Source organism: Cnephaeus nilssonii (genome assembly GCF_951640355.1).
Source record: "Cnephaeus nilssonii genome assembly, chromosome: 19".
NCBI lineage: Eukaryota > Metazoa > Chordata > Mammalia > Chiroptera > Vespertilionidae > Cnephaeus > Cnephaeus nilssonii.
This window is the reverse complement of record NC_137090.1, coordinates 40,293,538-40,317,925: the sequence shown is the minus strand read 5'-3', so window position 1 is coordinate 40,317,925 and position 24,388 is coordinate 40,293,538. Positions and strand designations below refer to the sequence as shown.

General features: G+C 44.1%; 1 protein-coding gene across 1 annotated transcript in view; it reads right to left on the bottom strand.

Annotated features, from left to right (window-relative positions):
- DNAH2 (dynein axonemal heavy chain 2) overlaps positions 1-24,388 on the bottom strand; it is a 102,089-nt gene that overhangs the window by 33,573 nt on the left and 44,128 nt on the right. Inside the window, exons 31-51 of the mRNA XM_079798918.1 lie at positions 22,364-22,581; positions 22,005-22,106; positions 21,574-21,699; positions 20,911-21,021; positions 20,415-20,603; positions 19,893-19,996; positions 19,605-19,794; positions 19,046-19,226; positions 17,464-17,591; positions 16,983-17,135; positions 16,137-16,262; positions 7,747-7,965; positions 7,398-7,515; positions 7,054-7,190; positions 6,385-6,522; positions 6,137-6,295; positions 3,609-3,761; positions 3,334-3,425; positions 2,787-2,985; positions 2,420-2,644; positions 1,330-1,434 (exon numbers count right to left, since the gene is read on the bottom strand). Coding sequence (XP_079655044.1) covers positions 1,330-1,434; positions 2,420-2,644; positions 2,787-2,985; positions 3,334-3,425; positions 3,609-3,761; positions 6,137-6,295; positions 6,385-6,522; positions 7,054-7,190; positions 7,398-7,515; positions 7,747-7,965; positions 16,137-16,262; positions 16,983-17,135; positions 17,464-17,591; positions 19,046-19,226; positions 19,605-19,794; positions 19,893-19,996; positions 20,415-20,603; positions 20,911-21,021; positions 21,574-21,699; positions 22,005-22,106; positions 22,364-22,581 — 3,173 coding nt within the window. The remainder of the gene's footprint in view (positions 1-1,329; positions 1,435-2,419; positions 2,645-2,786; positions 2,986-3,333; positions 3,426-3,608; positions 3,762-6,136; positions 6,296-6,384; positions 6,523-7,053; positions 7,191-7,397; positions 7,516-7,746; positions 7,966-16,136; positions 16,263-16,982; positions 17,136-17,463; positions 17,592-19,045; positions 19,227-19,604; positions 19,795-19,892; positions 19,997-20,414; positions 20,604-20,910; positions 21,022-21,573; positions 21,700-22,004; positions 22,107-22,363; positions 22,582-24,388) is intronic.

Below are 24,388 nucleotides of genomic sequence, written 5' to 3'. Positions count from 1 at the left end.
CTCATCTAGGGGAAATAATGAACAACATAGACTGATGAACAAGAACAGACCCAGAAACAAGGAGGCATGGATCAGACTGTCGGGCCTCAGAGGGAGGGTAGGAGAGGGTGGGGGTAAAGGGGAGAGATCAACCAAAGGACTTGTGTGCAAGCCTATGAGCCTAACCAGTGGTTAACGACAACAGGGGGGTGGGGGCATGTGTGGGGAGGGGTGTGGGATGGGAATGGGGGGATGAGGACAAATATGTGATACCTTAATCAATAAAGAAATTTAAAAAAAAAGAATAGTTATGGGAATGTAAAGTACAGCATAGGGAATATAGTCAACAATCTACACTAATAAAAGAGAAAGATGCAAATTGACCGTACCTTCGTGATGCCCACCAGCCAATCAGGAGTGCGTATGCAAATTAACCCGACAAAGATGGTGGGTTAATTTGCAGGCGCCAAGTGGCTGGGGGCGTTCCGTACTGCCCCAGCCACTCAGGGCCTCTGGGCAGCGTGGCAAGGCAGGGCCGGAGCAGAAAGGCAGTGCCGGCAGCCAGGGAAAGGAAGGCCCATTCTTGCACAAATCTTCGTGCATCGGGCTTCTAGTATTCTAATAACTACATATGGTGTCAGATGGGTACAAGATTTATCAGGATGATCACTTAGTAAGTTAAGTAATTTCTGGGTTGTACATCTGAAACTACTATAATATTGTATTTCAACTATAATTGAAAAATTTTAAAAATGATGTGAAAAATCAAAATTAATGCAAAATACCTATGATGAACAAATACCAACATTTTAAATAAAAATGGGATTAGTATTTATTGATTTTTATTTTTGCCTCAGGCTCCAATATGGCTCAGCATGGTACTGTGCCAACCTTGTATTTATTTAAATTTTTTGTATTTTGTTCATAATAAAGTTTTGGACTTACTTCTTTTTTAAAAATTGCATTAAAATGTAATTTATCTTGATTACTGAATATTTTTGGCACCCCTGAGTGCTCATTGGCCGGACCCTAATCCTGGCAATGCTCTAGCTCTCAGCCTTGTAGGATTTACCTTCCTGAGCCTATTTTGGACTCCCTGCATTCTCTGCCCACTGGGACAATGAGGCTTGACATTCCAGAGCCAGCATGCTATACCTTCATCCTGTGGCTCTCCGGCGGAGAAGCTGAGGTTTCTACAGTGGCAGTCTCCCCTCCATATATTACAGCCCCCTATACGCGGCTCTGCTCAAGGGGTCCCCAAACCCCCTCCTTGATCTGCCCCTCATTTTCTAGGACACAGATGGCTTTGCCTTCTACAGTTCCCCCTCTGCTAGTCCCAGTTGCCCTCACTGTGGGGAAGGTCATATTGATGATGTTGAAGCGACTCTGCAGCCTTGAGGAGATGACAGTCCGTCCACCCCCGGGAGGGCCCATGGCAGCCATCAGGAACATGTCCTAGAGAGCAAAGACAAGATCAGACAGAGAGACAAATGAGAAGAGGGGATGAGAGGAGGCAAAGAAATAGGGACAATGTAAAAGGAGCCAGGAGGAAGAGAGTACACGGAGGGACAAACGGGAAGAGGGACAGGGACAGAATCAGCAGGAAGAAACATGGAGTAATGGGGGCAGGGAAAGGTAAAGCGAAGAAAGGGATTAGGGACATTGTTTTAGAATTATTAAAGTGATGTATCTGTTTTTATTTCATCTTATAATACATGTGCCCAAATTAGAAAATAGAGGTAAGTTAAAAACCAACATTTAATTATATCTTCTAGACTTTTTTTAGGTGTGTATATCTATCCACATGTGTGCATGTATATATTCTCAGAAACACATGGGGGGATAAGGACACATATGTAATACCTTAATCAATAAAGAAATTTTAAAAAAAGAAAGAAACATATGAATATGTTACTTATTGGCCCTGAGTGCCAGGTGATGACCACCCCGGAAATCAGGCTGGAATGACTGCTGTCCCTTGATTCGGGAAAAAGAAACAAACAAGATGCCCAGAATCCCATGGGAGAAGAGCCAGGACTGAAGGGAGCTGCCTGAATCCTGGGTGGGGAGCAGAGAACTGACACCATGGGGGGGGGGGGTGTTTATACAACAATGGGAGACAGAGAAGGTCTGGAGAGGGGAGTTGTAGACCCTGGGCACCTAGACAGTTCTGGGTGGCAGCAGGTTGGCATGTAAGCACGGTATAAGAGGCCTGGAAATGGAGTGGAAGTTAGAGGAGAGTATCCTTTGGTCAGAGTCAAGGAAGAGAGTTAATAATAGGAACTAATAATTTAGGAGCCAGTTATCTCAGTCCTGAGAAAGGCAGGATATTCCTGTAGAAAGGAACTTAAGATTATGGTATTCTATCCTGACATCCCAGTGGAGGGGGGACCGAGCCTATCATGGGAGGAAACAGAGAACAAATACCGCAGATGCTTACTCGAATGTACTTGACGGTCTGCTTCAAACGATCGTACCAGAAGCCATAGTCAATCCAGAGGCGGAGCAGTTCCAGGGGTGGCTGAGACCCAAACATGTCCTTAGCTGGCATATTTAGGTCATCCATAAAGGTGATCATGCTTTTGCCCCCAACTGGCACGTAGACACCCTTGGTTCGCTTCTCCACCCTGCTCTCAATGATGCTCTGCACATTGTTGGATGTGGTCTGGTGAAAAGGGTACAGAATGAATGCGTAGGTCCTCCAAGAGAAATGCCAGTTAGAGAGGAGTGTCAATCAAGTACTTGGATCCCAAAAGAGAGCAGAAGGCAGAGAGTGGGAAGTGGGCAGCCTGGAACCTGTTACATACATGTGCGGACATGTTGACAGTGAGCACTGACCACTGGCTGGAGGGCAAGGACTGCAGAACACTCTGGGCAATGGAGGTCTTCCCAGTCCCCACAGGACCCACCAGCAGGACGGGATTCTGGTTGGCCACCATGGTTCTCACCAAGTGGTTGTAGCGAACGGTGTCGACAGTAGGCACCATGATCTTATAGAAGGGGGAGCTAGGGAGGAAAAGCAATTGTGTTTCAGGGATCACTGGCCCACTCCTTTCTAATTCTCCCTTCATTCTGCCTCCCTGTGTTTATCTTCCTCGGGCATCATACTCTCTGATCGCCCACCGTGCCTCCTGTCGGGCCTGGGGATCAGACCTTCTCCTCCGGATCCTGTCCCATTTCCCCTCCATCCCATTTCCTATACTCAAGAGTCATCTCTGCTCTGGGTCCACACTCTCCTTTCTATAGCTCACTTTTGCTTCTATGCCCCAGCTCTCTCACCACTCTCCCAGCAACTGCAGCCCCAAGTCTGAACCACCCCCTAAGTCTGAACCTCCCTCAAGGCCTGCCTCTCACTTTGAAGGGTAGCGCCAACTCTTAGGGAGCTTATCCTCAAACGATGTCCAACTCCTCATCTTGGGGTCCACAAAATACTCATACACCGTGTCCTGAAGAAGGAATGTGTGTCAGGGTACAAGTCTTCCTTTAGCTCTCCCCTGCCCAGACAAAAGCGCTCACAGACCACTGGTGAAAGAGAGCTGGGCTGGCAGGCTGAAACTCAAGAAGAGTGTGAGAATCGGGGATACAGGCAGGTTCTGGAAAAATACAACAGCTGGTTTGGGGGCCCCGACCTTATTAGGAAAAGAGCCCTCAATCTCTCGGAGGTAACTGTCAATCTTCTTGCGGCCTTCCTCATCCACAGAAGCACACACAGACCAGATCATGCTGAACACAAATGTCAACTCTACCATGAAGATATAGTTTTCACCATCAGCCGGGTTCACCTGGATGGAAAAAGAAAAGGGGAAATATCCTAAATCTAAAAGGGATGGAGGGATCTACTTTGGCAAATCACCACAAAGGCTTAGAGTTTTCCTCCCTTCCTGGATCTGTTTGGAAAACTATATGGGTGTAGACAAACCTAAGTCTAAAATATTTAAATAAACATGAAACTCCTGGTAGCCCAGAAGTGGCCCTGAGTAATTATAAAACACAGCAGGGGCCCAGCCACTCCAGGCCTGCCCTGATGGAGTGCCCACAGCTACTCAAGGAAGCAGGTCCAGGGACATTTGTGGTGACTTCTTTATAATTACAAAAAACTGGAGATGACCTAACTGTGTACCAGTGGAGGAATAGAAAAGTAAGATGCCATGTTCTACCATGGGTTAGTGTATAGCAGTGAAAAGTAATGAAATCAATCTACATGTCGCTGCACAGAACTCAAAAACATACTGCTGATTTAATGACCATATTGCAAGTGTGGTATAGAGCATGATGCATTTTTAAATGCCTTGTTTTTTATGGATACCTATGTGCTTTTAAATGTGTATTTTTAAAGACCTGGAATGACACAGATAAACACACTACAGTAGTTACTTTTGTGGAGATGGGAGTAGACCAGGACTGGGAGGGTGGAGGTGATCAAAAATAACTTTAGCTCTGTATGAAAAATTGTAATTTTTAGGAAGAAAACTAGATTCAACTGTTACTTGTGTAATTAAAAATCAAAATGTACCAACTTAATAGCAAAAATAGCATATTTAGAGCTCATGCTCTCAACCCCCAACCCAAAGGGCACGTGCAGATGCTGTTCTTTGATAGGGTGTACGGTGGGTGTGGGCTGTGCAAACTCCACGGAACTCCTTGGGGAAAAGGGCCAATAGACAGCTAACCTGGCATTCGTATGTATAATCTCTAACCGACTGTGAAACAGCCACAGACCCATGGGTGGGGAGCTCTTGAGGATGAGTTCTAAATTAAAATACCTTACACTGCCCAGCCAGTGTGGCTGTTATTTTTGTTTGTTTGTTTGTTTTTATTTTTTTTTTAAATTTCTTGTTGAGAGTTACATACGTCCCTTTTTTTGTGGCTCAGTTATTGAGCATCGACCCATGAATCAAGAGTTCGCCGGTTCAATTCCCGGTCTGGGCACATGTTCCGGTTGTGGGCTCAATCCCTGGTAGGAGGCGTGCAAGAGGTAGCCGATCAATGTTTCTTTCTCATCAATGTTTCTATCTCTCTATCCCTCTCCCTTCCTCTCTCTCTAAAAATCAATAAAAACATGATTTAAAAATAAAATAAAATACTAACACTGCAAGTAATGTGACATACAGAATGTTGTCCAACCCAAAATATTGGTCTTTAGAATAATCCTCAACCCCCAAAATATAGGCGGGAAATTGTGTTGAGACTCTATTGTCTACCATAACCCATCCAGAATCCTCAGTCTGTCCTTCCATCTCACCTCAACATGCAGCACATCTCACCATCCTCTTCGTGGGGTCTCTGCTACACTGCAGGGTCTGCATGCAAACACCACCCCACCCTTCCTTGCCCAGCGGGGACTGACTCTTGTGTCTGTGTCTTTGTGAAGGCCATTCTCTTTACCTAGAAGGCCCTCCTCGCTTCCCCCTCTGCTCAGGCCCCTCCCTGGCCCGTCCTCCTCAGCACCTGGGAGCCACTGATATTACTGTCCTTTTCCTATATGTTACCTTGAGTTCATCCACATAGTTTTTTTATATTTTTTTAAGTTACATTAATTGTGTCAGGAATGACATATACTGTTACAGATCTTAACTATTATGTAACTTTATATTATTAGTTTAATTATCTGACAATGTCTTTAAAAATGATACAAACCGTTTCTGGGCAGTGATTTAATCTCAACAGAAAATATAATTTTGGTCCTTACTCCATAATTCTAAACTGAACAAAATTTTTCTTATGTATCAATTAATCTGGAAATTTCTAAAACCCCTCATCAGAAGGGTTGGGAGCTCCTTCCAGCAGAAATAGTATCCCAAGACTTAATATTTATTTTTTGAAAGGATAGAGAAATGAGGAACCACATGAACTACCCTCAGTTCCCAAAATATAATGAAGAAATTATAGTGAGACCCATCGTGTACAATATCCAATTTAAAGATCTTAGTTTGGCCTTCCAGTGTGTATGCGTACACACACACACACACACACACACACACACACACACTCTCACGTGTGCTCACACCCCTCACTGTGTCCATGGTGGGTGTATCCTTCCCTTGTTGTCTCTGTTCCACTCAAACCAGGGGGTCAAATTCTCAGACACACTATTTCCCTGCAGTTGTCCCAGGAAGTCATGAGCCTGTCCTGCCTGGTCCTGCTCTGGTCCCCTTACCCCATTCTCTGGCGTGGCCAGGGCCGAGTACAACTTGCAGAGGGAGATGATTCCACTGTATTCGGGTAGAGGCACCACTTCATTGCAATTATCCTTCTTGAAGGCCAGAATCTTGTTGATAAATTTTTCGAACATCCGTTGAAGGGGCTCTATCTCAGCCTGGAGTTGAATAGGAAGGGGCTCTTTATTCATTCTTACGTCCCATAGGCCATGCTGGTTACCTTCCCTCTCCTCATTTCCCCTCATACCTTTGGCCTCTTCTCCAGCCAGGACTGCACGTAGGGCTTCCAGCCCAGATCAGCATAGTCAGTGTACACCATCCCACAGCGAGACACGGTGGCTGGGGAGGCCACTGCCAAGTTCTCCACTTCAAACAGGAGAGACACCTAAGGATAGACCTTGTCACAACCTTGCCTTTCGCTCCTCCCCACCCAGAACTCTGATGCCCCCAGATGACTATCAAGTACCAATTGTGGCAGGATGAATAAAGATCTAAGCTTTACAAGTGATTTGCTTGTTAAAAGAAAGGAGGCTTATTCAAGGTTATTGTTATAAAAAAACCTCTCTCTCGCTCACATTGTTTGAGTGGGTGGAAAGGGTGGGCTTCACAGCCCAGGAACTCGTCATCCCCGGTGCACAGCGCAGGTCCTCCCGCCCCGGCAGTGGAAACGAGCGTGAGGAGGGCTGCTCAGTCCACGCAGTGCTTCCTCGTGCACAGGCGTTTCCAGCGGTGGCTCCCACAGCCGTGTGGACGGGCATTTTCTTCAGCCACAGGCTCCCCTGAATCCAGGCCTCCTCCTCCTCACCTCTCTCCTATAGAACTTCCTCTTCTCTTAGGACCCCCCCCTTCCCCTTAGCCTGGCCTCGTGCCTCCAGTCTCCACTTCTACGGGGTCTCGGGAGTCAGGGCCCCTGTACCTGCTCAGGCATCGAGATGCGCTCGCCGTTGATGAGGGTCAGCACTTTGTTGTCGTCCATGACGGAGTTCATGCTCTCGATCCACAGTGTGTCCACAGGGCCATCGAAAAGGATCCACTTCTCGTCCGGCTTCTCATCTTGGTGGAAGGTGGTCAATAAGGAAACCGGAGCTTCCTCCCGAGGGCCCGCCACACTCGTCCCCTCACGGAGGCAAGCCGATGCTTCCTTGTACCTCAGCGTTCTCCAAGCACTTTTGTCCCAAACTGAGCTTTCTATCCCCAAAACGTCCACCCCGCTAGGAAATTTGGGCATCTGTTCTCCCAACCCCATGATCCTTTGGGTACCTGAACATGCCAACCGCATGACACTGGATAGGATGCCATCTGTCCATTCATTAGAGCCAAGGTCATATTCCCCATACAGCTCCCCTAGGGACAACGCCTTAGGGTTCAAAGGGAACTCCTAAAATGACACAGGAAAGGGTTTTGAGCTGCTGGCAGACACAAATCCTGAGGTCTCCCTTTGTGTCCAGGGATCTGTATTTGCCCCTTCTCTCTCATCTCTCCCAGGCCTCCTTGGAGCCAGGCACTGCCTCCTGGCCTGGCCTGCCCTCCCTGACCCAATGCATCCTCGCCCCCAGCCTCCACCATCTTCCTGCTACTCTGCCAGTGACTTCACAGTCCCAACCCTTACCCTAACAATGTTGAAGTTGGGGTCTCCAGCACGACACAGGGAGGACAAGGAGGACTGAAGAATTCGCCATGAGGCAGTCTTGCCGCTGCCCGTACAGCCCACGATCATGGTGGAGTGGCGGGAGTTCTTGGTTTCATACAACTGGATGACCTTGGTGAGGGTGAATGGTGTGACCTGCAGGCCCATATCTCGAATCTCATGTTCAATGGTCTCCCGCAGCTGAGAGAAGGGGAAATACAGGAAGTAGAAAACAAGGGAGAAAAAACTGCAAAGGACTTTCAAATCTTGCCAACACCGTGGAGGATAATGTTCAAACTATTAAAAATGGCACCGAGACCCTTTGCACTCTGGCAATTGCTTATTCCTGGGAAGCTGACCAATTGCAGACTTAAGAGATTGGGCTCAGCTATGTGAACGTAAGTCACTTCCCTGAGTCTCTGTTTCCTCATCTGTTAAATAGGAGTAATGGTGGTATTTTTCTCCTAAGGTTGTTGTATTGGATAAAACAGTCAACATAAAACACAATGTCTGCCCTGATCGGAGGTTAGAGCGCCAAAAGGTCTATGGGTTTGGTTCCTGATCAAGGGCACGTACCTGGGTTTCAGGTTCGATCCCCAGTCCTGGTCGGGGTGTGTGTAGGAGGAAACCAATCAATGTGTCTCTCTCACACAAATGTTCCTCTCTCGGCCCTCCCTCTCTTCCCCCCCCCTCCCTTCCACACTCTGTAAAAATCAATGGAAAAAAATAATCTCAGGTGAGGATTGAAAAAACACACACACGGTGTCTGACATGTGCTGTATACATTTTTTTCTAATATTATTCAACAAATATTTATTAAGCCTCTATAGTATGTGCCAAGCAGTATGTTGAGTGCTGAGAACAAAGTAGAGTTCATCCTTCTTCAGAGCTCACAGTCGGTGGGAGAACCAGACATTAAACAAATCATCACCTAAGTTAAAAATGCTTACATCCCTGGCTCGTGTGGCTCAGTTGGTTGGGCATCATCCCATACACCAAAAGGTTGCGGGTTCGATCCCTGGTCAAAGGCATATGCCTGGGTTGCAGGCTTGATCCCTGGTAGGTGGCTTGCAGGAGGCAGCCAATTGATGTTTGGCCTCACATTGGTATTTCTTTCTCTCCCTCTCCTTCTCCCTTCCTCTCTCTCTGAAGGTGAGGAGGAAACTGGTCTTGCAAGGCGTGTCAGGCCATAAAAACTGTGAACAATGCACTGCTCTGGTGGGGGGGGGGGGGGGGGGAAGGGTCGTTATCGCTGGCCCCAGGACAGATCATCAGATATGGCCTGGGGACCCCCAACACCTGGGGGCCTTCCTGTAAGCCCACGAAAGGGGGCGGAACCATATCTGCAAGACCAAGACCCCAGAAGGTTATAAAAAGTGAAGCCCTCTGGGTGTTTGTTCACTCTGATTTGGAAATTATTCCCGGAGTCCACTAATGTTAATAAACGGGGTCCCTCCCTTTCTCTAGGAAGCGTGCTTGGTATTTTTTTGGTCTTGTGCAACAAGGTCAATAAAAATAATAATTTTTTTTAAATGCTTATAGAACCATGACCATATGGATCAGTCCCAGAATAGTGTGACATTTTAAAATAATACAGCCAATGCAACCAAATAATTTCAAATAGATGCAAGATCTCTATTTGTATCTCTCAAACACCACTAAGAGGCCTCATTACTACTTCTTTCCGCTATCTGAGAATTAGTTTTATTAGTATGTTTGCATGTTGTATAAATATAGATGTGAATAAAACCAAGTCCATTTTTGTATCCCAGAGTTTTCATGCTGTGGTCTTTGATGAACCTTCATGTCTTTAGCAAGGCAAAGCAAAGCCCCTAGTTGATGTTATCTGTGTTCCTTAAAATGTAGCCATAAATATTTTTGTTAGTAATGGCTGGAATGGCATCACAACCAAGATAAATAGAAACTGGTGATAGTATTGATTATAAACAGTCATCTATCACAAGATTACCAGAAGGCATGGCCCCTGGCACATCCTGCATTCTTTGTCTTATCATTAGTACCTGAGTTAGACTATAAAAAACAGTACTGTAACAAACTGCTGAGTCGTCTGTCTGCTCTGACCCTACATTCCTGTGAGTAAATTACCCTATAATGAATTCTGTTATATTCTATGAGTTGCCTGCTTTGTTTGTCCATCTTAAGATGCCTTCGTGTATTGGCCCTTACACCTTTGCTCCACTGTCAGATACATGTGTTCATGTTTAGCATCATGCCACAAGTTTAGGATGTCATTTTTTAAAAATTAATTTTAAATATTTTGCCCTGGGCCGGTGGCTCAGCTGATTGGACCATTGTCCCATACATCAAAAGGTTGCAGGTTTGATCCCCGGTCAGAGGACGCATGTACGGGAGCAACCAATTGATATTTCTCTGTCACATCGATGTTTCTTTCTCTTTCTCTCTCTCTCTCAATTCCTTCCTCTCTCTCTAAAATCTATAATTAAAATTTTTTTCTGTCCTGACCGTTTGCTTAGTGGTTAGAGCAGCAGTGTGCAGACCAAAATGTCTGAGTTCTATTTCCAGTCAAGGGCATGTACCTGGGTTGCAGGTTCAATCCAGGGCCCTGGTCAGGACTCCTACAGGAGGCAACCAATCAATGTGTCTCTCTCACATGGATGTTTCCCTCCCTCCCTCCCTTCCACTTTCTAAAAAAAAATTTAAAAAAATCAATGGAAAATATATCCTTGGGTGAGGATTAAACAACAAAAAATTCTAATTTCTTCTTTGACACATGAATTATTTAGAATTCTATTGCCTAATTTTCAAACATTTGGGCTTTTAAAATTATATTTTGTTATTGATCCCTAGTTTAATTCTATTGTGGTTAGAGACCATGCTCTGTATAATTTTCAATCATTTGAAATTTATGAGACCTATGCTTAATAAACTAGCACATGGTCAATTTTAGTAAATGTTCCATGCACTCTTGAGAAGAATATGTAACTGCAATTGTTGCATACAATGTTCTATATGTGTCAAATCAAATCTGTTAAAAGCATTCCAATCTATATCTTTATGGATTTTTTTTAATCTCTTTGCTTTATCAAGATTTCTCGAAAGGACTGTGGTTTAATCTATTTCTCCTTTTAGTTGTGGATCTTGTTTTATCTATTTTGTGGCTATATTATTAAGTGCATACAAATTTAGAACTGTTTTATCTTTTGGGACATGGACCCTTTTATCATTATGAAATTAGAAAGTCAACTTTGCCTGATATCAATAGAGTTATGATTGTGATCAGAAAATGTTTTGAATAAATTCTTTTGAAGTTTTTGAGGCAGATTTATGGCCTTTACATGGTCAACCTTCCTAAATATTCTATGTATACTTGAAAAAAATGGTTATTCTTCAATTATTGAGTGCAACCGCTATAGGTGTTTACTAAATCAAGATTATGTTGTTCAAATCTTCTATGGTATATCCTAACTGAATTTTCTTTTTCTTTTTTCCTAACTGATTTTTCATCTGCTTAGTCTGTTAGTTACTAAAAGATGTTTTTTTTGTTGTTGTTGTTTGTTTGTATTTAAAACATCAATGATGAGTGAGAATCATTGATCGGCTGCCTCCTGCCTGCCCCACACTGGGGATCAAGCCCTCAACCCAGGCATACGCCTTGAACGAGAATCGAACCGTGACCTCTTGGTTCATAGGTCAAAGCTCAACCACTGAGCCATGCTGCCCGGGCTGAAAGATGTTAAGATCTCCACTACAGTGCTAGATTTATCTTTCTCTTTGTAATTCTGCAAAATTTTGCTCTGTTTATTTTGAGACTATATTATTAGGTGCCTCTAAATTTAGAGCTGTTTTATCTTCCTGATAAATTGGACCTTTCATTATTAAGTGACACTCTTCATTTCTAGTAATGCTTTTTGCCTTAAAATCTATGTTGCCTGCCCTAACCGGTTTGGCTCAGTGGATAGAGCATCGGCCTGCTGACTCAAGGGTCCCAGGTTCGACTCCGTTCAAGGGCATGTACCTTGGTTGCGGGCACATACCCCGTAGAGGGTGTGCAGGAGGCAGCTGATCGATGTTTCTCTCTCATCGATGTTTCTAACTTTCTATCCCTATCCCTTTCTCTCTGTAAAAAAAAAAAATTAATAAAATATATTTTTAAAAAATCTATGTTGCCTGATATTTCTACCTCAGCCTTCTTTTGATTAGTATTTGCCCGATATGTCTTTTTCTATTCTGTGACCCTCAACCCTTTGTCTTTAGGTTTTAAAGATTAGTATAACACTGTCTACTATTCAATGTATGACTCTATTTTCCCTTTCCTGGACAACTTTTCTGTTTTCCCTAGAGGTTAATTGCTGCTGTATTTTGTTTGTTTGGTTTTTAATATACTAATCTCTAATTCAACTTCAAACTCTGTCAGTTAACTAAATCTCTCAAAACATTTCGTCACATTAGGCACGCATTTCTTCTTTCAGAAGTCCTCCTGAAGCATTCCGATTCACTCCAATCTAGACTGGCTTCTCTCTTTGTCAGGGGCACAGTCCTCCTCCCTGTCCTCCGCTTTCCTTTCTTGGTATGCTCCAGCATTTTGGTAGAGCATACTTTCCAGGAACTTTCTATTGCAGGTAACATTTCTTGAGAGTCCGAATGTCTGAAATATCTCTTATCTAGCCTCTCATGTGACAGGCTGGGAATAGAATTTGAAGTTGAAAATCATTTCCTTCAGAATGGAGTTAAAGCTGCTCCATTGTTTATAAATTCTGTATTACTATTGAAAAGCCCTTGATCGTTTGCATGTTATACCTCTCTCTCTCTCTCTCTCTCTCTCTCTCTCTCTCTCTCTCTCTCTCTCTCTCTCTCTCTCTCTTTCACTCAGAAGCTTGTTAAATCTTCTCCTTGTACTGGTATTTTAAAATTTCACAATGGTGGCCCTAGCTGGTTTGGTTCAATGGACAGAGCATTGACCTGCGGACTGAAGGGTCCCAGGTTTGATCAATGGGCATGTAACTCGGTTGCACACTCCTCCCCGGCCCCGGGCCCTGGTCAGGAGGCAACCAATCAATGTGTTTCTCTCACATCGATGTTTTTCTCTGTCTTTCCCTCTCTCTTCCACTCTCTCTAAAATCAATGGAAAAATATCCTCAGGTGAGGATTTTTTTTAAAATTTCACAATGACAGGCCTTGGTAAGGATTTTATCCATTGCGTCTGTCATATGTTTGTGGGTTCTTTCATTTTGGAAACTTAGTTCTGGGGGTCCTTCTTGATTGTTTCACTATCGATCCTGCCCCCTCTCCATTTTCTCTGGTCCTGCTTTTTGGAACTCCTATTATTTGGCTGTTGTCCTTCTTGGCTGGCTTTTGAATCTTACTTCTTTTCCCTTTGTCTACTCTATTTTCTGGAACATTTCTTTCTTTCTTTTTTTTTTTTTTTTGGAACATTTCTTTTTTAATAGTATATCATGGTGACAATATCTTAATCTTATCTTAACCACTGAGACTACAATGATTTTTTTTTAACTTTTCTTTTCTCTGCACTACCTACTTTCTCCTATTTGCTTTTTCCTAGTTATTTTGGCTGCTTTCTTATTAGAGGCTTTCCTCAGATGTGTGTGACTCCTGGTTTTCTGCTCATATATAAGGGTGGAGAGCTGAAAACCGAATGGAAGCCCTGAGCGTGAGTGGGGCTTACAGACTGTGAGTAGCCCTGTCGATGACTTTTCTAGGACCTGCCTTGGGAAATCACTATTCTCAATGTTTTGGTCATTCCTCTTAGGCTAGACAGATTCTCCAGAGAAAACTCTTCCAATTTTCTGTCTGGTTGGCAGTATTCTGGGAGCTGAGATATGAAGGAAGACAGTCTCAGTAATCAATGTATAAGCATTCACTTAATACCCCCCTCTTCTTTTTTTAAATCCTCATCCAAGGATGTGTGTTTATTGATTTTAGAGAGAGGGGGGAGAAAGAGAGAGAAACATTGATTGGTTGCCTCCTGTATGCCCTCAACCAGAGATCAAACCTGCAACCTAGGTATGCACCCTGACCAGGCGAACCTGCAACCTTTTGGTGTAAAGGCCAACGCTCCAACCAAGCCACGCAGCCAGGGAAATTCCCATTTTTAATAGGGTTTACTCATGCCCGGAACTATATCTGTCCCCCGTCCAGAGACCTACTATTTTACCCTCTAGTCTTCTGCCAAAGTGGGAGAGACCTAGTCATCTGGGGTCACACAGAAGGGGAGATCTAGAGATCTTCCAAGACAGTTTACCTCCAACCCTTCTTATTTTAGCTACGCCTCCTTTATATTCCCTACTTACAGAGGCACCTAATACCACAAATGCTTAGCCTTTGTAGAACTGCCTCTCAATTTCCCCCACTTCCAGCTCTCTCAGCTTGCTAAGTTACAACTTATTCATTTCTTTCTTTCTTTTTTTTTTTTAATCCTCACATGAGGATATTTTCCATTAATTTCTAGAGAGAGTGGAAGAGAGAGGGAAAGACAGAGAGAAACATGGATGGGAGAGAAACACATCAGTTGGTTGCCTCCTGCACATGCCCTGACCAGGGCCCGGGCTAGGGAGGAGCCTGTAACCGAGGTATGTGCCCTTGACCGGAATTGGACCCGGGACCCTTAGGTCCGCAGGCCAACGTTCTATCCACTGAGCCAAACCGCTAGGGCTCCATTTGTTTCTTATGTCTAAAATTTTTGTTCCATTTCTCCCATCCCCTCCATCCTTTTGGATATAGATGCCTTATTTTAAAAAATCTCCTTAGAGTATTGTAGTGGATTTTCAAAATTGTTTTCAATCCACCTTCTTTACCTGGAAGTACTCTATATATTGAGTAGTTGTTTTAAATCTCAATTATAATATTTTTTCATTTATAGAAATTCTATTGGCTCTTTTTCAAATCAACTTAATTTAGAAGTCTCTTGTTCCTGGTTCATAGTTTCAAGCTTTTATTTCTTTAAACATATTAAATTTAGTTATTTGTAAATTCTGTGCTGATCATTTCAATATCTGAAGTCTTTGGGGATTTAATTCAGCTGTACTATTGTTCTTCTGTTTTCCATTCATGGTATCTTGTCCCCTTGTGTGTTTTGTGACTTTTTACCAGAAGTTGTTCATTTTCTTGGACTTCTTTCCTGAATTTTTATGATAATTCTTTGAGGCTTCCAGAAATTCCTCTTCCATAAATAATTTGCATTTGCTGCCCTAGCCAATTTGGCTCAGTGGATAGAGTGTTGGCCTGTGGACTGAAGGGTCCCAGGTTCAATTCTGGTCAAGGGTACATGCCCGGGTTGTGGGCTCAATCCCCAGTAGGGGGCATGCAGGAGGCAGCCAATCAATGATTTTCTCTCATCAATGATATTTCTATCTCTCTCTCCCTCTCCCTTCCTCTCTGAAATCAATAAAAAATATATTTTAAAAATAAATAAATAAATAAATTACATTTGCTTCTGCCAGTCACCTGGAGGAAGCTAACAATCTAGAACTACATAAAATTAAGCTTTAAGTTTGAGATTTTGGGGGTTACACAGTAGAATAAATTATGACCATAAACTATGTAAGGGCTGACCTGCAGTGAGGAAATTTCAAAAAGTTTGCCCTCTCCTCCAATTATCTGTCAAAACAAGCAAATATCTTTACTGTATGGACCCTTTTCAATGGTGGGCTTCTCATTTTTCCATTTACTGAGGGTGTTTCCCCTCACAGACTGAAGGTCATGCAGGACTGGGTTTTCTAAAATACCTCCAAACTTGGGCTACTTTCTCTCCTCTCCCCAGTTCCTTAAATTCAACAAGAAAGCCAGCTGTTACACTCACTTATCTTCCTGCTTTCATTTCCTCTCCCCATCCCAGAATATTTTCTTTCTTTCCAGCTTAGCAATGTATTTAAAAATATGTATTCTTATATTTTTATCCAGAATTTTAGTGGTTTCAATGGAAAGGATAATCCAGGGTGTTTACCACTGCCAGAAAAGAAAATTTCTGTACTTTCTAAAATCCTCCTCCACCACCCTCCTTCCATCCCACTGCCCTCACTATCGAACAGTTCCTAGCAGTCTCCCCTCAAAACTCCCTAAACGAGGAGAGAAGAAGAGTCAGGAAAGGGCAGATGGGTATAGAGAAAGCAAAAAGGCCAGTGGATTCGAGATCTCAGTGAAGCCAAAGTATCAATGAGTGGAAGTACTTGAGCCAGTGAGTTGGGGGTTGGGGAGAAATAGGGAGTTGTGGTGAGAGAGTAGAATGTTTGAATAGGTCTGCACCCTTTTATAGAGGCCAACTGTCTTGCTCAGGTAACAGCCAGTGAATAGCAGAACAAGCCTGGGAACCAAGTGTCATGTTTCCAGATCTACATTCACATATGAGGTCAGGAAGCGTATTGAGGAACACATACCTTGCCATAATCAAAGGCAGGCAGCTCAGTGCTGGGGAAGAGATCTTGCACGATGGCATTGAATAGGGGCACGTCGGATAAAGTCAGCTTGGCAATGTTCATATCTCTCATTGAGAGCAGCAAAACCTGGGTGGGAAAACACAAAGACGGGCTGGAGGAGCTAGGACCTAGCTACTCACTAAGCCCTTCCTCTCCAAAGGGTGAGGGGCAAGAGCCAAGAACAATGGCTCTACCTGAGCTAGTCTTTAAAAAATGACACGCCCTAGCTGGTTTGGCTCAGTGGATAGAGCGTTGGCCTACAGACTGAAGGGTCCTGGGTTCGATTCCGATCAAGGGCACATGCCCGGGTTGCAGGCTTTGATCCCCAGTGGAGGGCATGCAGGAGACAGCCAATCAATGATTCTCTCTCATCATTGATGTTTCTCTCTCTCTCTCCCTTCCTCTCTGAAATCAATAAAAATATATTAAAAATTAAATTAAAATTAAAATATGACAGGTAGCCTGGCCAGCATTGACCCAGGAACCAAGAGGTCACTGGTTTGATTCCCAGTCAGGGCATATGTCCAGGTTGCGGACTTGATCCCAGTAAGGAGAGTGCAGGAGGCAGCCGATGGATGATGTTTCTCTCTCGATGTTTCTATCTCTCTATCCCTGTCCCTTCCTCTCTCTCTCTAAAAATCAATAAAAACTTATTTTTTAAAATGTGACAGGTAAAATCGGGCAGCACAGGGGACAGGACGAAAGGTGGGAATCCTAATCTAGGGAAAGAAAGGATCTGAAAAACTTTAGCGAAGGTGCATAGGACCAGTGACAATGGAGGTGTCAAGAGCCGTGTCCTTGATCTACCTCTTCATCAGACAGATCCTGCTGCAGGCGGCGCTTCTTGCCAGCATAGCGCAGAAGGGAGGTGAGGGCACGCAGGCCGAAGTCATAATGGTCCTGTCTGGAGAGCTGCTGCACAGCCAGGGAGTAAAGTGTGTACACCTTCTTGGCCAGAATCTGAGGAATGAAAACAGAGGAGGAAACAACCTATCTCTCCACAAACCCCTCTGCTTCTTTAGGAAAAGTTACAGAGACACGAGGCTAAGTCCCAGGACTTGAAACAGCTGGGAGTTGCTCCATGGACAATCCTAATGAGATCTTGTCAGTTGCATAATCATGGACTTGTAACTTCACATAGAGGGGAGACCTCTGAATACTTCTGCCTCCATATCCTACTGATAGTGCATTCCTTATAGGATAAACTGTGGGGCCTTTAGGAAGCTCCTCTGTCCAGGGAATAATCGTGGAAGGAAAATAATTGGGGGGAAAGAGATTGTTGGAATACCTTGCAGTTGCCAAAGCCCTCCCCAAAGAGAATGATTTCTGCAATAAGAGTTGAATCAGGCACCACCATGGCAATTGGACGGAACATGGATTTAAGGTTATCAGGAAGCTCTGTACGACCAGCATAGCCTGGAAAACAGAGCCATTTGTTTAGAATCTATACTGCTTCCCAAAGACTCACTTCCCAATCAATCCCATTTCCCCACCCATGCTCCACCCCTAACTTTCTCTCCAACTCCACCTCCAAGATTCCTTCCATTCTCATCTCGGCCCTGGCTCCTCCCATACCAATCTGCTCCTCTTTCCTATCTCTAGGCCTTTCCTTACTTTCTGGGTGGCCTTATTCCAAACTCAAATCACAGAGCTGCCAATTTCCCATCTCTCCAAGTTCCATTTATAATGTCAGTCCTAATAGAAATCACAGCTGCACCTCTGATTCTTTCAGCAGCTAAACCCTTTCCTGTTTTTGCCTATACCCTTCTGTCAGACTTATTCCTAGGGAACAGTAATGAGAGACCCTAATGCCTCACTTTGGGGAGATTCTCCCATTTCCAAAAGGGATGGCAGATAGAACTCCTGAAGCTAGTTTAATGGGAGAAGATAATTAAGTACTTTCAAAGCCTAGGGCTACATATACAGGGTGGGGCAAAAGGAGGTTTACAGTTGTTCATATGGAAAATAATACTGTAATCTATATATATAAAAGCCTAAGCAACCGTCCGACCATTCGACTGTCCAACCAGTAGCTATGACGTGCAATGACCACCAGGGGGCAGATGCTCCAACCAGTAGCTATGATGCACACTGACCACCAGGGGGCAGATGCTCAACACAAAAGCTGCTGAGCAACAGCAACTTTGCAGAGTGCCCTCTCGCACTCCAGGACCCCTTGGGGGATGTTGGATTGCTGGTTTCGGCCCCATACCCACAGGCCAGACTGAGGGACCCCACCTGCTGGCGGGAATCCGCTCACTCTGCAGACGCCCTTTTGGGCCAGTCCCACCCCGCTGGCCACCTTCTAATCAATTTCCTTTCAATGTGCACGAATCCGTGCACTGGGCCTCTAGTTAATAAATAATAATACAAGAATAGCCAAAACCGGTTTGGCTCAGTGGATAGAGCGTCGGTCTGCGGACTGAAAGGTCCCAGGTTCGATTCCGGTCAACGGCATGTACATTGGTTGTGGGCACATCCCCAGTAGGGGGTATGCAGGAGGCAGCTGGTCAATGTTTCTCTCTCACCAATGTTTCTAGCTCTCTATCCCTCTCCCTTCCTCTCTGTAAAAAAAAAAAAAAAAAAAAAAATCAATAAAATACATTTTTAAATAAAAATAAATAATAACAATAATACAACAACTCTATATTTTGTGTGCTAACAACTATAAACCTACTTTTGCCTCACATTCTATACACGTAGCCTCCCCTTCTCCCAGAAAGTCGTATGTTTGTTCTTCTCTCATACTTCGCTGTCTTTAGCCATATTTTACTTGGCTAAATACATGGGCCTGGCAGGACATAGCTGTTTTCCCTGGACACCCAGTTCTCCCCCTGCCCCTGGAGCCCCATCTATTCCCTGGCCCTTACCAGGATTCATGGTGATGAAGATCCCACAGGACCACACCAGATTTATTTCAAAGCCCTCAAAATAGAAGCGGGCGAGGCCGGCAGCCAGGGCAGATAAGATTGACAGGATCTGCTGGGCCACCACTGACAGCACCTCAATGTTGATGCGGTTAAACTCATCAAAGCAACCCCAGGCACCTGTCTGTAGGGTGGGAGGCAGATTCACTGGCAGTAAGAGAAGTACCCCAGGTTGGGAGAAACTAGAAAGTGTGACTAACATAGCCCTGCCTGGAGTTTTTTGATAGGTGAGGTGGCCTCCAAAATGTAGGGAGGGGGGCAGGAAAGTGGGCAGTGGGAGCACAGCACTGTTGTAGTTTCTGGCCAGAGCTTTCCATCAGACAGGGACAATCTGGGGGAATGCTAGAAAAGGTGTGAGTTGGAAAGAGACTAGGGTAGAGAACTTGGGAACACTGAGTGCATACACTATGCACCAGTTTACAGGCATTAACTTATTTAATCCTTGTAGAATCTTCTGATTTTGCAAATAAGCAAAGTGCAGACAGGATGGCAGGATGCTGACCTGGGCCAAGCCTGAGTACATTCGGCCCATGGACTTATAGTCCAGGCCCTCGGAACAGTTGACCACGATGACATATATGCCAAGGGCCTTGCCCAGGTCCTTGACGGTCTCCGTCTTTCCCGTGCCTGCTGGACCTTTGGGGGAGCCCCCTCGATGCAGGTGTAATGCTGTAGTCAGTGTCATGTAACACCTGAGAATTTAGGACAGGACTCAAGTCAGACTCCTGGAAGCCTTCGCTGGGCATTCCCTGCCCCCACCCAAACACCTTGTTCATCTCACACGGCTGACCTGTCTGTAAGGGGGGTGATGACAAGCCGGCCAGAGTTACCCAAGTACTCATAACCATACTGGAACTGTGTGTTGGTCTGGCGGATGATACAGTCATCAAGATCCTGGAGAAACGGCAGAGTAAGAGAGAGGTGGGCTTAGAGGAAGAGTTAGAGCTGGGCAATGACTGAGAGTAGGACTGGTGATTGCAAGGAGGTCAGAGTTAGAAGATGAGGGGTTCCGTTTAGTTAGAAAGAGGAGAGTTTACAGCCAAGATGGACACTGGGTTCATCGCATGTCAACCCTAGTCCATTGCAGCTGTCTTTCTAGTTCTGGTCAAGTAACACCCATAGTGAATACCAACTGGAAAATGGTTGCCATTTCTGATTTAAGAGACTTGTGACAGAGTTAAGAACTGGATTAGGGCACTGTAATAGGACTAAGGCTTGGATTGGAATATTATTGTATTTAGAGAACAGGAATTTAGTTAATGCATTAGGATTGGGTTTAGGGTACAAGAGTGGGGAGCTGGCCCATCTGCACCTTCTCCCAGTAGAAGCGCAGTTGGCTGAGCCAGTCAAAAGCACTGACATCCATGAGGCCACTCTTATAAAGCCTCTCCAATACATCTCGGGCATGAACTTCTATGGTCACCAGAGCCACAATTTTAAGCCGCATGATCTTGGTCAAGTTCCCCCTGATAGCTTCTGAATACTTATTCAGTATTGACACCTGCAGAATGAGGTGGCAGGGAAGAGAGCAGATGGATCAATGCAATCAAAGTCAATCCCACCTCATCCCAGCCTAACTCAACTTTCAACCCCAAGCTAATCCCAGCCCCACTCTAACTCCAGATCCCCAATATCAGCATAGGAAATGGTACTTCCATTCCACCAAACTTTCCTCACTGGACTTCTCCCATAAAGCACCCTCATTCTGACCCTTTCCCACCAGCTCATCTCTAATTCTGACTCCAATTTATCACCCCCTCCCTCCAACTCTAACTCCAGGCCTATCCTGTACTTGTAGGGTTCCCCACCTGCTTCTTCTTCATGACCTTGAGGATTTTCTTGTCTCCCCGCTCCTTAGCTGTCTGCAGGCACTTGGTGACATCAGCCGTCCACTGGATCTGACTGGCAGTGATCACCACCTAAGGCAGTGATGGGCAACCTTTTGAGCTTGGTGTGTCAAACTTCGCCAAAAAACTGAGCATAACTCGGGTAGTGTGTCACTTTGAGGAAAAAACATTATTTCGCAAATGTTTCATCCTCAGGAGCAGCAAATGTTTCATCCTCGGCATGCGGCCGCCTCAGCGGCCGCGTGTCATCAAAAATGGCTACGCGTGTCAGTGCTAACACGCGTGTCATAGGTTCGCCATCACTGACCTAAGGCATGTACAGAGGCTATATTCCAAAACCCTGTCCCTGGCCACCCACACAGCCCAGCTCCCACATCCAGGGACCAGGTGCTACTCCTCTCTCAATATGCTAATCTGCTCTGAAGGGTGGGGCACATGCTTAAAGTTAGGAGCTAAGGGTCTGGCATGCAGGGTTCCAGGGCCATGGCCCAGAGCAGGGGCACAAGAAACCAGCATTTTTTTTTTTAAACCAGCATTTTCATACTTAAGATTTTGTCTTTACCTTTGCTGCTCCCTTTCAGCCCAATGTTTCTTGTTCCTTCATTTCTATTGACCCGAGCTCACCTGGCCAGCCCAGTCCTTCACCCATTTGTCCCTCTTGTTAAGAAACTTCTTGAGGGCCAGACGGCAGTTCCGGAGAAGGTCCCGTAGGGTAACCCTCATGGTCCGCTCCACATCGCCAAGCCAGGACTGAGGAGAGGGGAGAGAACAGGATGGCTCGGCCTCAGAGGCCAAGACAAGAGTCCCCACGGGAAAGGTGCTTAAGCAACAGAGCTGCAGGGCATGGACCAAAGATAAAAGTAGAACCTGGGCAGTATCTGGCTTGGGCCCCTGGGGGATATGGAGGCCAGATGACAAATTTTTAGATTACAGTTTTCAGGAAGGGCAAAACGTGGTTAATGTCCCTTCACAGAGATGTTCTCTCCTCACAGAGCAAGCAAACTTCCTAACGGGAATACGATCAACTTGATTCTTAAACCTTTGCCACAACTCACCTCCACAGGCCCTTCTAAAAATACTGAGTGGAGGAAATCAATATATTCGCCATCACCTGAAAACATTCCCACAGCTTCCCATTTGCTGCTGGCTCCCCCAACCTGTAGAAACAAGAACCTATTAATGGCCTGGACTGCTTACTCCTAGAATCTGCCTAGATGGTGTTTGGGCCCTTTTGAGAGTAATTTCTGCTCATCTCCCCTCAATATTGCCAATTCTAAAAAGTCCTATCCCACATAATCCTGAATCATTAATATCCCCCTCCCATTGGGAGGACATTGTCTCCTTCAAGGCCTTGAATACCTTGACCTCAACATCCTCCCCTGCCCTTCATCTCATTATAGCCAACTCTATTTACCTTCTGCATTCTTAGCAATTTGATGTTGTCAAAGCATTTTTTGAGGTGTGGCTGCACAGCCTCTGGGTTTCGAGACTGGCCCAGAATCTCCAAGAGGTCATCATTGGAGAGGAAGTAGAAGCGGGGGAAAATATGGCGTTTGGTCTCTAAATACATATCCAGAGATTTCTGAATATCTTCCAGGATTGTGTTCATTTCTATCAATGAGTCCAAGAGACCTGGAAAGAAAAGCAATAAATGACCTTTGATGGCTCTTTCACCACTGTCCTGAGTAGATCTAGAGTATCCAACTATATCTACTCTGCCAGTTCTTGAATGTTAGAGTACAGATTGTCATAATTGTTTTAGGAAGCAGAGAAGTGTCCCCAATCAATCCATCATGCTTATCCCATTCTCTATTAATTCATTATTAAGTATTCATTATACACTATTATATACAATATACATTATGCATTATTATACACCACATGTGATTCCATTAATGTATTATATCTCTCCTCAGTCTTTGGAACAGTTCCATTTCACCAAAGAACTGGGGCTCTGCCAGTCACCCCAAGAGTCTGAAAATTAGAAACTGTTCTATACATATACAACCTAACAAGTCAAACCATTAGAATCAAATACTTAGCTCATGCACACAATAAAAGAGGTCTACAACCACTAGAGTTGTAATATAGTGAAAAGAGCACTAGACTGGAATTGGCACAAAACATTCAAAGTGCTGAAAAGCAAGGGCCTACAACCAAGATTACTCTATCTTTTAAAATCAAAGCTATCATTTAAAATCAAAGGACAGATAAAGAGCTTCCCAGACAAGAAAAAGCTGAAGGAGTTCATCACCATGAAATCAGTATTACAAGAAATGTTAAAGGGACTTCTTGAAGAAGAAGAAAGAAATATGAGTAAGAACATATCGCAAAAAAAAAATTCTCACTGACAAAGGCAAACACATAATAAAAGTCATAGATTACCCAACATTAAAACTAGTTTAAGGTTAAAAGGCAAAAGTAGAAAGATTATGCGTAATTACAACAGCAAATTAAGGGATTCACACAAACATACATACACAAAAAGTGAAAAAATGACAAAAACAAACGTGGAGGGATCAGGTAAAACTGGTAGTGATGTGTTTGAAATTAAGCAACCAGCAACTTAACCTTTTGCACTCGGATGTCGAGTGTGACTCGACACGGTTAGCATTAGAATAAAGGAATCGAGAAAAAAGCAAGCAAGTGCAAAGGGTTAAAATAGATGCCTATAAACATGGCAACCACAAACTAAAAGTCCAAGATATACAAGAAATAAAGAAGAAGGGATCCACAGAAATAAAGAGAAAGGAATCTACAGAAAGTTATCAACATACAAGAGAAGAGAGCAAGAGAATAAGAAAGGAACAGAGAACTACAAAGACAATCAGGAAACAATAAAATGGCAATAACTACATACCTACCAATAATTACTTTAAATGTAAATGGATTAAATGCTCCAATCAAAAGCTGAATGGATGAAAAAATGTGGTACACATATACAATGAAATATTATTTACTCATAAAAAGAATAAAATCTTAACCATTTGCGATAACATGAATGGACCTAGAGGGTATTATGCTAAGTAATATAAGTCAGACAGAGAAAGACAAATGCATATGATTTCACTTATGAGGAATCTAAAAAACAAAATAGATAAACAAACAAAACAGAAACAAATTCATATACCATATGATCTCACTTATATGTGAAATCTAATGAACTAAATAACCAACAAACAAAACAGAAACAGAGACATGGATACATGGAACACACTGACAGCTGTCAGAGGGGCAGGGGGAGGGAGGACTGGATGAAAGAAGTTGAAGGGATTAACCAAATAACATAGATGCATAACTCAGACACAGATAACAATGTGGTAATGGCCAGGGGGAAAGAGGGGTGGGGCTGGGTGGAAGCAAGCAAATGGGGAGTGGGAGGGATGGGAACATCTGTAATAGAGTCAACAAAAATAAAGAAAAAAAAAAGAAGCCCTCA